The sequence below is a fragment of the Mus caroli genome, chromosome 5 (assembly GCF_900094665.2).
Source record: "Mus caroli chromosome 5, CAROLI_EIJ_v1.1, whole genome shotgun sequence".
NCBI classification, from domain to species: Eukaryota; Metazoa; Chordata; class Mammalia; order Rodentia; family Muridae; genus Mus; species Mus caroli.
Window position 1 is genome coordinate 63,815,279 of NC_034574.1, and position 15,237 is coordinate 63,830,515.

The window sequence follows — 15,237 nt, forward strand, 5'->3', positions numbered from 1 at the left end:
ATTGGAAATGTAATTGAGGAAAATATGTAATAAAAATATATTAAAAAAAAAAGAAATCTGGCTCTAAATCCATATGCTATGAAAATTGGAGCTAAGAACTTAAAATCCTAATAATTCATTTGTTGATTTTCCATATGATGCTTAAACACATTTTTACTATCAGGTGTAAGTTTCATAATAGTCTGCGTGTAATTTTAAAGAGTAAAATATCCAACTTAGTACAGCCACAGCCAAACTCTTGCCATCACATAGAAAATAAGAACTTCCCAAGCCTTAGGGAGACTTGAGCACAACAGGGAACCTAGTACTCACTCCTATGTCTAACCATTTGGCACCCAGAACAGTACATAATTGTCTCCATGGATTTGTGCTGAGCAGTTTTTGCAGAGAAAGAGCAGATACTTCCAAGGGACAGGTGACAGAGAGTAGATAGGCTTTTCATAAAGAATTGGCTCATGTGACCTGGGAAGTATGACAAGTCTAAAATCTGCAGAGCAGACAGGCAGACAGAGAGCAGGGGATGCTAGAGCTCCATGCTCAAGCTTAGCATTCTGGAGGCCAAGTTACCTTTGGAGGAACTAAATTTGTTCTCTTAAGCTTTCATGTGACTTAGGGAGAGTTATTCCCATTGTAGAAGCTAGTTTCCTCGATTAAAAAATGTTCTAATATGTTAATGACATTAAAATAAAACTTAAAACAAAAAGTTCTGGAATGTTATTTTGGAAAAATTACTAGTAATCTTACCCAAGGCAAAATAACATAGAAATTATTCTTCAGGGTACCATCATGCTAGGAATAGCTAGCTTTCTTTGGCTTTGGAATGAAAGCTATCTAACAAATAATATCCTCTTCTCTTATTTCTAGACAAGGGAAATGAGTCATTTTGGTGGGAGGAAGAATTTTATGTCATGTTTTCTAAGAGTGTTTACACTTGTTTTCATGTTGTCTCACCTTATTTTTAATTCTGCTTTGTTTCATATTTCTCAATTGAATGGAAAAATACACTAAAAATTGACACTTATAGGCTCATGATTGTATTTTCACTGCATGCAGAGTTTTACCTAAATGATCATCAATTCTAGAAAGAAATTAACCCTGAAGACATGTAGTATTCAAAGACATTCCCAGAAAACAAGATTTGGAAAGCCATTAGGAATCAGATTTGAGTATGTGAAACATCATTTGTAAGATACAAGTTTACTCATATACACACTTAGCTATCTCATTGCACAGATGGCTAAATATAATTTTCCTCAAAGCATTCTCATTTCTTTCTAGAGTCTATAATTTTTTGCAAAATAGTTATTCTACATTTTTCAAGCTCAGTCTTTTCATGCTCTCCTGATTTTTCTTACCCTAATTGTGATGCAAGAAAGTAAATTCATAAAAGCCTGCAACATGTAGGAAAATTTGATCACAACTCTGCTCACTGTAAGTTCACAATGACAACAAGAACTAGCCCTGTCCTCTTTTATTCCCTCCCTTTTTGCCTCTTTCTGTCTCTTCATTCCCTCTCTACCTCTCTCCCTTCTCCGCTTATTTCTTTCCATCTTTCATTTCTTCTATCCCCTCTCCTTCCCACTATTTCTCTCTCCCTAACAGAATTACTGTTGATTGCATTATTACACTAAATCACTGGCTCTACATTATCTTGCAATATAGGAAAACACTATTCCTATCAACTTTTCTTTTCTAGCAAAGGGCACTGGGCTTACCATTAACAGCTTAAATTGATATGGATTTGTACATCGATCTTTTTATCTATTTACTTTCCTACTTACTGAAAAACAACTATTTGCTAAAATAGTAAAATAAATAAATGATTGGATAATAAAATAACCCAAATATTTGCAAAAATGTGGCATCTTTCCTCATTTCTCTTTTTCATCTCTCACAGAAAGAACCTCTATATTACAAACTGAGAAGTGATTGCACAAATTTTCATCAGGTAAGCAACAATAAATACAACAAACCCTAATAAAATAAAAACAAAATTGGACCAGTGTGATGGTTCATCATTTATAAGTCCTTTGTGTGTATAACCTGAGTTTGAGCCTGAGAAGCCAAGTCATAGGTGGAAAAAGAAACTACGTCCACAGTGTTGATCTCTGACCTCCATTTGCATGCCTTGTTGCATGTACCCGCATACACAAACCCGCATACACAGACACTTCAAGACTATACAAAGGGTAGTTTATAAAACCAAAAAAAAAAAAAAAGTTTTATCTAAGGCAAGATAAATTTTATTTTGAATTTTGCGTGCCTGAACATTAATTTTTCTATGTAATTAGTAAATCCATTGCAAATGAGCATACCAGATCATAGAGTCCAAGAGAAAAAAATAATATATATATATATATATATATATATATATAACTGATTTTTTTCTTTGCTAGTGTTATATTAAAAATGTTCCCTATTGTTCTAAAATATGATTTGTGGTTAAATTCACTTTTATGAGTAATTGGTGACAAAATATAATGACTGGTGCATAAGAAAGGAAATTAAACTATGGTGGCAAGATTTTAATGATCATAAAAACCAAGGGAATAAACTTAAAAGTCAAAACTGCAGGTGGGTTTCTTTAAACATAACAACTCTTCCCCAATTCCCAAATTATTTTCTCTCCACTTCACAGCACTTGCAGACTACTTAATCTTTTAAGAAAAGAAACAAAGCTTTATTCTTGTGCCATTGTTTCCTGTTCATAATTTCTCAAGTTAATGCACGTGGCATAAAAACGTTTCCTGTTAATATAATAAAAGAAAAGGGAATATTTTCTTTGATGTGTAAAAGCTACATCTCATGGGGTCCCCCTGCCTTTTCTTAAATGTAGAAGTAACTGAGAAGAAGAGAAGGGAGAAAATAGTGTTGGGGAAGCAACGTAGAGATTTTATCTGCTAGACTGACTCATAAGACAATACAGACACATTATTTATTGCCAGCACACAGATACACACACACACACACACACACACACACACACACACACACACAGCTTTAACAGTTTTCTATTGTGTTAAATTCATGAGAATTAAACAGAGCAAAGTGTCTTCCTCATACTTGAAGAGAACCAGCCTTTATTCCCATCTCCTTTTGAACAGAACTTCTGACTTTGCAGCTCTCCATGTATCTTTGTTCTAAAATTCTTTTGACTTTCCTTTCCTTTTAAAACTAACATGAAAAAAAGCTTGTTTGTGAAATATTTCTATATTGACTAATATAATTTCACTTTATTTACCAACTTGACCCAATTCTGTTTGTACCATTAGCCATGTAGCCTACACTGGCAGTCTGGTATTTGGAATATAACCCCACTGATTCTTCAAGTTGTCTCTAAATTACACACTTCATATCTGGATCGTTGGTTCTCAGCCCTGTCTCTGTTACCAGAGCCAGTTAGAAATGGCTTTGGACTTGCAAACATTATATGCCTCAGTACAGGGGAACTCCAGGGTCAAGAACTGGGAGTGGGTGGGTAGGGGAGTGGGGGGGGTGTATGGGGGACTTTGGGATAGCATTGGAAATGTAAATGAAGAAAATACCTAATTAAAAAATACTATATATATATATATATAAATATATATATATATAAAAGAAATGGGAGTGGGTGGGTTGGTGAGCAGAGGGAGGAGAGGGGAGGGGTTTTTGGAGGAGAAACTGGGAAAGGTGATAATATTTGAAATGTAAATAAAGAAAATATCAAATAAAAAAAGAAATTCTAGCAAGAAGGATCTATGGGATTTCAGAAACTGTGTTCTGTGACTATGTGAGAGGCCACTCTGGTAACAGGGAGAAGAGGGATTATGTTTGAAAGTTGTGGTCTGGGCTCTACCCTGTGTCAGGATTTTAATGTTTACTTCTCCCTGTCTTTCATTTCCAGTGATTCCCACTAAGGCTCGTATACAGTGCATGCTTGCAGTTTTCAATGAGACGGTATTGTTACACCTGCTAATGTCCTGCTCTAGTCTCTGAACACAAACACTTTCTGGTTGCTTCTCTTTTGTCTTCACTGGAGAAATTTTTCTTTTCCAGTTACTTTATTTATTTACATTTCAAGTGTTGTCCCCCTTCCTGAATTCTTTAACTTTGGTTGTTTCACCCATTAGTCAGAAGATAATGACGAGCTGTATGTGATCAGCCAAATAAAACCATATCCATTTCTCAAAGATAGTAAATTTACAAGGGGGAAAGTAGTTTACTTCCATTATAGCAACCCTTTTGATATTATCTTGCTTCAGATCTGGATGTAGCTGCTCCTCTGCCTGTATTTATGTATTTTAATAAGAATATAAGCAAAACTATAATACTTCTTCACATTACTTAGCTCTTTTCAGCCTTCATTAGTGCATTCTTGAATATTTTCAATGTAAATTCTCAAAAGAAAAATTAAAGAAAGGATCGATTAATTGGCTGAAACATTCATGGAGTTAATATAAAATTTTATTTCAAACTTGTGATACAATCGTGAAACACAGGAAAGAAATCTATAAATAATTATGAAGTGAAGTTTTAGGATTTATAATGTGCTACTTAATAGGCAACTTTCAAAAGAAAGATAACATTCTATAACAAAGGAAAACCAGTCCCATGTAACAGTTATAACAGTGCATGAAGACTTTTCTCTCCCTGCAACTGTATCGGCAATTAGTGAGATAAATTTGAAGCTGTGCTCTTATCTGGTAAGTTGTGCTCAGGTGCCCTTTCTTGACTATAATCACAGCAAAGCAATTCTGTTCATTGCATGAAATGTGGGTTCTATTTGTCCTGAATTCCTTAGTTAAAATTATTTTCTACACAGGCTCTTGCTAGTCCCTTCTGTAACTGTGGGCTTTCGGTTGGTTTTGTGTTCTGTTTTGTTTATTAGTTTTTCTACAATAAATTCTATGTTCTGCGCCATAGACCTTATTTTTCTTCCCCACATATTTTAGTGTCCTTAGATTCAATAGCAATTTCATTTAATTACCTTTTAAGAAGAAAGAGGGTTAGAAAAATTTTGAAGATCTGACTATAGTCCTCTTTGCCCTGCATATTAGCCCATAAATAAGACCATCTTTTAGGCTAGTCCAATGGGGAACCACATTATCATCTCAAATTTTATTTAACAACAGCCTGCTTATACTCACTTCCTTTAAGATTACGAGTACATCAGTTATGGTATGGTCAAAATTCTGTCATTACATCCATCAAGGTCAGCAGCTGTGGAAGTTTGTGTTAGGCATGAGAACATTATATTCAGAGAGTGAATTTTTCATTATATTTTATCATTTGTATGTATGTATATATGTATGGATGGATGTATTTTTTCTTGCATATATGTCCATATCTTCCACGTATGGTGTCCCTAGAAGAGGGTGTCAGAACCCTGGGATATGAATTAAGATGATTATGAGTTTCCATACAGGTGAGGAATCAATCATGGGTCTTCTGGAGAGGTAATCAATGCGCTGAACTGCTGAGCCAGGAGAAAGAGAGAAACCAAGGATACTATTGTATGACTCAGATGACTAGAAACATGCAAAAGGTACATATCATGATAGTTTTCCTGGTACATAGTAATAAATGAGCTATGCACATAAGTCACTTGTGCAGCACTTGGCTAGCATGTTTGGAGCTCTGAGTTCAAACCCTAGTAAGTACTGTATATAAAAAGCAATTAAGGACTACCATGAGACACAATTTTCCTTCTGTGATACTGAATAAATTGTTCAAGGAAAAAAATAAGAAAAAAAATTTAGAGATTCTCTTATTGAGATGTATATGCTTCAAATTCATATTGAATTCTACTTGTTCAGTAGCTCAGAACATGACTGCATTCGCAAACAGGAATCATTAAGGAAAATACTACGGGCAAATAAAACTTTTAATCTCAATCCTTATTCAATTCAAATATAATTGAAAATGAACATTAAGATACTGAAAATGAGGTTAAAGAAGTCACTCAGTGCTGAGAAATATGTACTGCTGATCCAAAGGACCAAAGTTTAGTTCTCAAAACCAACAGTGAACTACTTACAACCATTTATAATTCCAGTTCTAGGAACATCTGAAGTCTTTGGCTTCCAGGATACCTCCACTTATGAGCATACATCCACAACGACACACAGATTGATAGACCAACAGACAGTGACAAACACACACACACACACACAGAGACACACACACACACATATGCACACAGACACATACACTTTTAAATGTAAACTTACTTTTTTAAGCATATCATGTCTGAAGACTATATTCACATTAAAGAATATACATAATTTTATAAAAAATATTTAAAAATATACTCAAACAGACACCAAGAATAAGCAAGCATACAGAAGCGTTGTTGGGATCCAATGGGAACATGGACATGAACAATGCCCATGAAAATCTTATACTTCTCTCTTCTGCAACTGTGGATTGAATTCCTCTCACAATAGTCTCTATATGCTTATAGAAACCCTGGAAAACTAACCACTGATGGCAGTGTTAGAGGATCTACATAATACAGTATATTACTGAACCCATTATGTATACACAGAAGTATGTGATGTAGAATGGGGTTTTGTAGCTTCATAGAAGCTACAAATCTTTATTCTTTAATAAATAAAAGGTATTAAAATAAAAGCCTTTTAATGAGTAAAAGCTATTAAAATTCCTCCTCCTCCTCCTCCTCCTCCTCCTCCTCCTCCTCCTCCTTCTTCTTCTTCTTCTCCTGCCTGCCTCTGCCTCCCAAGTGCTGGGATTAAAGGTATGCACCACCACTGCTTGGCTAAATTCTTAGTTCCATTAATCATAAAATTGCTAGCATATACTATGTCTGTTTTGTTCGTTGGTTTTTCTACCAAGCCTTGTTAATTTTAGTCTTTTTTCACATTGGGCTTTCTCATTTTTCTCTCCCTAGATTTCATCAGAGATTGACTCTTAATAAATCGGGTGATAATTACTTATGCACTAGAAATCGAACCCACTGGAATAAGGTGTTACTAGTTCTGCCATGATGAGTGTCTTATCTCCACTTGCCTATATTTGACACAGAGTACTCCTAGTTTGTTTCCTATAGCTGTGATAAAGACCCACATCAAAAAAAAAAAAAAAAAAAAAAAAGAACCTTGAGGAAGAATGTGTTTATTGGCTTACTGACAACAGTCCATCATTTTGGAAAGCCTTCACAAAAATGCAGGCAGGCCAAAACCTTTTAAAAAGGAAATGAAGCATTGACCTTGGAGGACTGCTTCTTACTGGATTGCTCCCCAGAGCCGGCTCATTCTATTTTCTCAGACAACCTAGAACCACCTGCCCAGGTGTGACACTACCCACATCAATCATTGATTAAGAAAATTCCCCAAACACTTGCATTCGGGGCAACCTGATAGAGTCATTTTCTCTCGACTGGAGTTATCTCTACCCAGATGAACTTATTCTGTGTCAAATTGAATACTAATCAAGATAATAGCAATTTATGTCTTTTTTTTTTTTTTTTTTTTTTTTTTTTTTTTTTTTTNTTTTTTTGGTTTTTCGAGACAGGGTTTCTCTGTGTAGCCCTGGCTGTCCTGGAACTCACTTTGTAGACCAGGCTGGCCTCGAACTCAGAAATCAGCCTGCCTCTGCCTCCCGAGTGCTGGGATTAAAGGCGTGCGCCACCACGCCCGGCTGCAATTTATGTCTTAAAAGAGAATTATTTCACAATCAATCATCTTAATTCACACATTTCCTCATTCTGCTGTGAGGCATACATTCATGAACCCTGTATTGTCACAGCTCTTACCATGTTTATGGGATCCACAGGTCCAATGCTGTTTACATAAACATCTGTTTCAATCACTGTGGGTCTCACTGCAAATTAGCACAGAATGAATGGTTAATGATATCAAGGATTGAGAGAAACCCTAAACTTAGTTTTGCATCATATTATTTAATTATTTCAATAGTAATGTACTCGTTATGAAATGTATCAACAAAAACCTGTTACAAAGTCTGAAAATAATTTTAATTTGAAATCAGTTATATGAATATAAATCAGAGTTAATATTTCATGAGTACAGTCTAAAATATTACAGATATCTAAAAATTGTTCACTAAAATTTTGTTCACCAAAATTACAACTTTATATTCAATAAAATCTTTACCAGATTTTTTTTCTGGGTTAGTTCTAGGCCTTTAGGATTAGACTATATTTCTATATATAAATAATATATATTTATACTTTTACATATATAATCTATGTATATATTTAAATTTAATGAATATTTTGTTAGGGAGTATATAGCAATCTTGCTCTCATAGAGTAAGGGAAAGGCATTGACTTCTAACTTTTGCTGTTTTCCAAGTGATTATTTAATCTATGATGGCTAATTTAAAGAGACAATGTGAAGTCACTAAATACAGAGTTGAGATGTTATAAAGTAAGTGTCTACTAATTATAGCCACTTTTGGCACAGAGTGTCAAAGTAGCATCCATATTGAAGGAGGTAATGTAAGAAGGTGCTTCCATACCTGACTCACATGAGGATCTTAACAAACATTCATTCATTCCTTACTCCCTGTTTTGGTAAGAGTGTTCCGTGATGTTGTTGATACTCATTTTTACTAATCACTATAGAGATGTTTCTATGGTCCTCATCTATTTTGCTTTGTATGTTGTCATTAGGGTTTTCTCAGGTAGTCTTCAGGGAATGTATCTAATTGTGCATATTCTATCAAAATACACATGAATAGTCTGCATTTAAATTGTTAGAAAATGATACCATTTATAATTAAATCTTATCCACCAAAGTCTTGTATCTGATGGTGACTGAAGTCTTTTGTGCCTATTAAACCTCCTTGTAATGAGATTTACAAAAATATTTGACAATTGTTTTTCTGCCAGAAAGAATATTTTTATATAGTTTCTTTAACGCTACTTGGCATCTCCATAATAAAAAATGAAAAAACCATTTTGTTTTGTTTCATTGGATTCTAGTTGAAAAAAGGCAAAACATACTCACAAAGTAGACATGAGGGGATAGGAGTTTAAAGAGACAAATGCATATACTTACAGCCAATGATTTAACTGAGGTCGGGACCCCTATGGAAGAGTTAGCAGAAGGACTGAAGGACCTGAAGGGGATGGCAACCCCATAAAAAGACCAACAGTCAACTAACCTGGACCCCTGGGAGCTCCCAGAGACTAAGCCACCAACCAAAGAGCATACACAGGCTGGTCTGTGGCTCCTGTCTCATGTGTAGCAGAGGACTGCCTTGTCTGGCCTCAGTGGGAGAGTATGTACGTAATTCTGTAGAGACTTGATGCCCTAGAGAAGAAGGATGAAGGAGGGAGACCATCTCTGAGGCAAAGAGGAGAGGAAATAGGATGAAGAATTTTGAGATTGGGGGGACCTGGCTAGAGGGGGATCAATATTTGGGATGTAAATAAATAAAATAACTAATTAAAAAAAAGTTACAGGAAGACCATTTATCATGTCTTCCAGAGAAATTGATATAGGAAATGAATGAGGAGAAATGTCACCTTGCAGTTAAAAGTGTGTCTGCAGTCACAGCATGGCCAGAACCATGTTGTTCGGTTCATACTTCTACCATTGTGACCCTTACATGCTTTCTCTTTTCTAACCTGATATACATCACTCATGTTCAACTGTTGTGTTAATCTTCACTGGATTCTCTTTCTCTTTTGCACAGTGACAAATCTGTCAGTTTCGATGTTTTTCAGGCTGTTGTTCACTGGTCTATCTAACAAAGCCTTCAAGCTACAAATTTTCAGTAGAAATTCATAGGTACTTTTGCAAACCAGTGCTCACAAAGACAGGCCAATGATTAGCACCTGCAGGTGGGGAATCACTCATTCTCTACATAGATTTGTTTATGTGCTTTCTCTGACAAGAACTATTGACTATTATACCTATTTACCTAACCAGAAATATAAATAAATTATTGAAAAGTAGCTTAAAAGAAAGTTGAGTTTCCAGACTAACATAAGAAAATGCCTTATTTAAATTGCTAGCTTCATGTGGCTGTTTTAAATAAAAATAGGTCACATGATTTAGAGGTTTGGAATCTATATGCGCCTGATGACATCTTAGTGTCTTTAATTGTCATTTATTTCTGCTAACTATTTACTGGTGGCAATAAATAGATAATTAAGCTAATTACAGCTAGGATTTAAAGGATAATTTTTATGAAGCCAATTAACAATATAAGAGGTTCCTCAGTTGAATTTGTAAGTATATTTATTGCATTTTCTAAGCAATTACAACTGATCTAAACACACAACTCTTTCATAATCATACTTTTCATTTATACTGATAAATCAACAAATATTTGGTTTCTTCATTTACTGCACAACACTTACTGTCTACAGTAAAAACAAATGACTACAGGGTATTTATTTTGCAAGACATGTTTATCATACTAAAATGTAGAAACTTCTACATATTAATCAGTTACCCTGACTCCATAATATCAATATTTCTGAACTAATTATAAGATGAAACTGTATATGTTAGTCAAATATTAACTCTGGTGTTAGTGCACAGGCTACATGGCATTCAGTTACTGGGAGAATTACTGACCAACATCACAAAGCAAGGCCACTGAAGTTCCCACAGTGGAAGGATCATCATCAGTGCAACACAAAATATTTGCTGTTGGTGTATATATTCCATGCCTTACTTTAATATTTTATTAATAGTTAAACCACTGGTTTATTGTATAAGGAAATTAAGTTTGTATAAGAAATGTGCAATATATTTTTCAGAATTGTGTCCTCATAAGACCGAACAAAAGGGGAAAGATACCAAGATGAAAACATTACTAAAATGAGAAAACAGTCTCCATGTTTGTTTATAGAATATGGACAATGTTCACAGTTTCCTGTTTGTTTTCAGTGGTGAAATGTATACCATTAACAATCATGAGATGCGTATTTTCTAGCTATGGGTCCTTTTTAAAATACCACTTGGTAACATTAGCTGACTGGTGATTAGTTAAGGTCTTTTAAATTGTAGCTCTACACAAGATGAGGAAATATGGATGTGAAAATTGCCGAAAATGTTTCAGATTAATTCAGGATAATATTGCTTGCATGTATGATTTCAGGGATGAGCGTTTGGCACCAGACAACCACTTTGAGTGCTTTTCCTGTGAATTATCATCTCCTTCTCCAAGATTCCCTCAGTTGCCTAGAGATCTCTGCATAGGATTGTAGCCTCATGGGCCTCATACCTTCCATTTTGGCATGTACACTTTGGGCTCACATTTGGACAAAATATATTTCTGTAAACATACATAGAGATGGAATGAGGAACCTCAGATGGAGTAAAGATACAAAAGAACAGAGGTTCAAGTGAACTTGACCATCTACATAAGATAAAGAAAAATAAATTGTTTTTAAAAATGGGACTTCAGGATGTCTTTTCTCCACAGAGAGTTCTGATCATGCATTCCAGGAAACATTTTCCCAGTCCCTCTCAGAGTGTTTCAGCAGAATATCAATCTTTTTAATAATGTTGACTTGAACATTATTTTATCTTATAATAATTGTGTTTTCATCTGTATGTATCTGTTTACCCACTATAGTTTATTAAGGCAGTTTGTTTAAGTCAAACCTGTACAACACGAAGATAGTTTTACAGACTTTTCTTATTGTCAGAAAATAGTCTTTAAAGCAATTAAACCATATAATTAATTGGGGCATTTTTGTATAACAACACATTTTTAAAACCTATGTTTATGACATAACATCAGGAAACCAAATGTATTATTGTTTACAAATGGTACAAACCCATTTCCATACAAAGAGCCTCATTGTGTAAGGACTTTTCACAATGACTGTTTTCACATTATCATATTCCTGACTAAATTTAAATTTTAGCTACCAAACCATGGTCAGAGTTTTATGAAGTTTTCTTCAAATTTCTTTATGGAATTAAATATCTGAAAATTACTTCTCCAAGGAACTATTTTACCCACATTGGATAATTATAAGAGCTATTATTCAACTTATTTTGGAATATGTCTAACTCTGGTTTGTTTAGCAGAATTTTGCCCAATTACTGAAATAAGTCAGGGACCTTAATTTTTGAGATTTTTTTCAGTATTATTCATTTATTACCAATTTGGTAAATTCAAAAATAGAGACAAAAATTATATTTGTTATTTCACTGAATCCTTAGCCTGTAAACACATTATCAAAATAATTGGAAATGGGACCTGCACAATCAATATCAATATATTAGTGTTATCATTATAGTTCTGATGGATATATAGGGTATCCATGAGATAAAAATAAATACAAATATGTTGGCAGCGACCTTGTTTGAATGTTAACTGCCTTGTCAACCATAAGTGCTTACTTATAAACTCTTAGACTTAGTAGAAAAAGTATTAGCTTAGTTGAGATTTTTGTGGGAAAAAGTTGAGGCCTCTATGGGAAAGTATTACCCCCAGTTAAGAACAAATAGCTATAGATCTTGTGGACAGGTACCTAGCAACCCACTCTGGTCTGTTTCTTCTGCTGAACATTTTACCTAGCCAATATTCTGCTTTTGGGAATAGGTGTGTTCCCCCCAGAACAAAGCGATTCTGTGTCATCCCCCACCCCATACCCTGCTTCTGTGGGCATAAAACCTGCCTGGGAATAATAAAATTTGACAGCTTGATCAATCAGACTTGCTGTTTCTCACCCCTCATTATCTCCACATGTGGTTCTTCAGACCCTGTATGACTGTCCTGGGCCGGGACAAACTGGCACCCAATCAGGGACCCCAGGGGATCATAGAGGAGAGAACACTCCTCATCATTGGAGAGTAGGCCTACCCGCTCATCTTGAAAAGTGCCAGAGAATGACTTCTGTTGAGTCAGGACACCACAGATTAACCCGCTGTGAGACAGTCCAGGAGGAAAAAAAAAAAAAAACCAAACAAACAAACAAACAAAAAACCAAAAAACAGGCAGCTCAGATCTTAGGAGAAATGCCTTAAGACATGAGGCAAGCATGTTGAAGCAGTCACTTTACGTGATAGGACTCAAGAGTCACTCAAAACATGAGGAACTAGGGTTAAGGAAAAGGATTTAATAAAATTTTTAGACTTTGTGGGAGAAATTTGTCCATGGTTCCCCCAAGAGGGGACAATTGATGAGAAATATTGGAATAGAGTTGGTGATTGTTTTAGCTATTATTATGAAGCATTTGGATCTATAAAGATACCTGTTACTGCCTTTATATTGGTCTCCCATTAATGACATTCTTAGGGCCACCCCTGCATGTCCAGATCTTTAGCATTTATTGTTTGAGGGAGAGTGATCTTTTAAGGAATCCACCCAAATATATGGTAATAACCTCATATACTTGTATATGGAAATTCTGAAATTCTTTGGATGTAAGTATGCAAAATACTGCAAAGATGAGGAAAAATCTGGGAAACAAGTGTTTTAAAAGGAAAGCAATGTGAAGACAGTAAACGCCTTAAATGAGCTCATAGGAATTTCTGTAGAATTCCTATATTATTAAAGATATTGAATTGTGATTGCACATCTTTCAACAAAGAAAACTTCAGGTCTATCAAGAAGCTTGTACTATCTTACCAAGTTGGAGAAAAATATGAGTAAGTGCTGTGAGGTAGCCAGGATTTATCTGCAAAAAGGAAATAACATAGAGTGGAGTTGGGCATCTTGCATGAAGTGTCCTGAGGCATCTGGTATCTCAAAGTTTTACATATTATACTGACAAACTGAATATTAAAATGTGCTAAGTTTTATGATATTGTGGAAATTTTTCAGTTTCTCCAGGTATTTCTGTGCAACCAAGGAAGCAGGTTCTTAATACAAGGCTTAGGCCCAGACAACTGAAATCACTATTGCTCAGTAGAAATAAAGTCAGTGATAAAAATATTCTAAAACATTTCTCAGCTATTAAAATTAGGCAATATTCACTTAATTTCCTATATTCCCAAGAAGAAATTAAAGAAGAATAAACTGTGTGGTCAAAGTAGTACTGAAAGAAATGTGTATATCTCTGCCCGGGATTCCAGCATTTTCAACAAATTGGGAAATGCAGTAGTGCAGAGAAGAAAGAAAGCATCTATGCTCAAATTCCAAAATGGTTTTCTGGGGCTAGAGAAAATCAGAAAAAGGGAGAAAGAGGAAAGAAGTGGGGGAGAAAGCACTGAGAACAGATTCTCTTAGAAATACCTCAAACATCTTCTCACTCTGTGCACAACCTTTCTTCTGTTAACAGAATAAAATAAGGTTTGTGAAAGAAGGAAGTCCGTAACAAGCTTCAGAATGATGTGAAAATCCCATTAAAGTGAACTTGTGTGTCATCAATCTGAAAGTACTTAAGAACGTGTTTTGAGACTAGAACAAATAGGAAGAAGAAAGAAATCTATGACTAAGTGTGTTATAAAAGAACATTCTTCAAAACAAGGTGTTTCTGGGCAGAGCCCAATGTCAAAAGTGAAAATAGAAACATGCTTTAAAAATTGAATGGGGAAAGAGAAAAATAGCAAAAGGAGAATTATATGTTTCTACAAAGGAACAGAATCCAATAATCCAAATGTCATTCAATCCTCATCCAACACAAAAGAAACATCACAATCGTGGCTACTAAATCCATTAATGCTGTACGTATAGCCACATGAGAACATTGATGGATTGAAGCTGGGGTAAAGTATCCACAAATCACAAAATAATTAGACAAAAGAATTATTTAAAAAATGATTTAAAGTCACAATAATGCAACTTGGGACAAAATACTTACAAGCAGTAAGCCATAGAGACCTCAAAGGAAAATACTCAGAATGGCTGCCTGTATTCAAGCAAGCATTCTAGAAGGAACACTAATCACTTTGAATCAGAAATTCAGATAGTAAGCCTGAGGCACAGTCCCTGACCTTAAAAAGAGAGGCAGAAGCCTGTTGCTTGTATACAAAGATGGAATCACAGGATGACCAATAGTGAATACTTTCAAAATTTAGTAATAGTTTATAAAGAGATTTAGTAATAGATTTCAAGGAGAAACAAGTACATGATAAATGCAGGGTAAGCAAGTGTGAGGTACTTATTGATAATTGAATCCACAAAGAAATCATTGCACTGGAATAGAGATAGCAATGGAATCATGTGAACTAAACAAACAATGAATCTGCCTAGTATTAAAAACAGAAAAACAGACTCAGGCAGCCCGATTTCTGAGTTCGAGGCCAGCCTGGTCTACAAAGTGAGTTCCAGGACAGCCAGGGCTACACAGAGAAACCC

At 35.0% G+C, this 15,237-nt stretch overlaps 1 protein-coding gene across 1 annotated transcript in view; it reads right to left on the reverse strand.

Moving 5' to 3' along the window:
- The window catches only part of Gabrg1 (gamma-aminobutyric acid type A receptor gamma1 subunit), a 75,547-nt gene that overhangs the window by 27,319 nt on the left and 32,991 nt on the right, over positions 1-15,237 (reverse strand). The window contains exon 3 of the mRNA XM_021163034.2: positions 7,754-7,821. Within this exon, the coding sequence (XP_021018693.1) occupies positions 7,754-7,821 (68 nt within the window). The remainder of the gene's footprint in view (positions 1-7,753; positions 7,822-15,237) is intronic.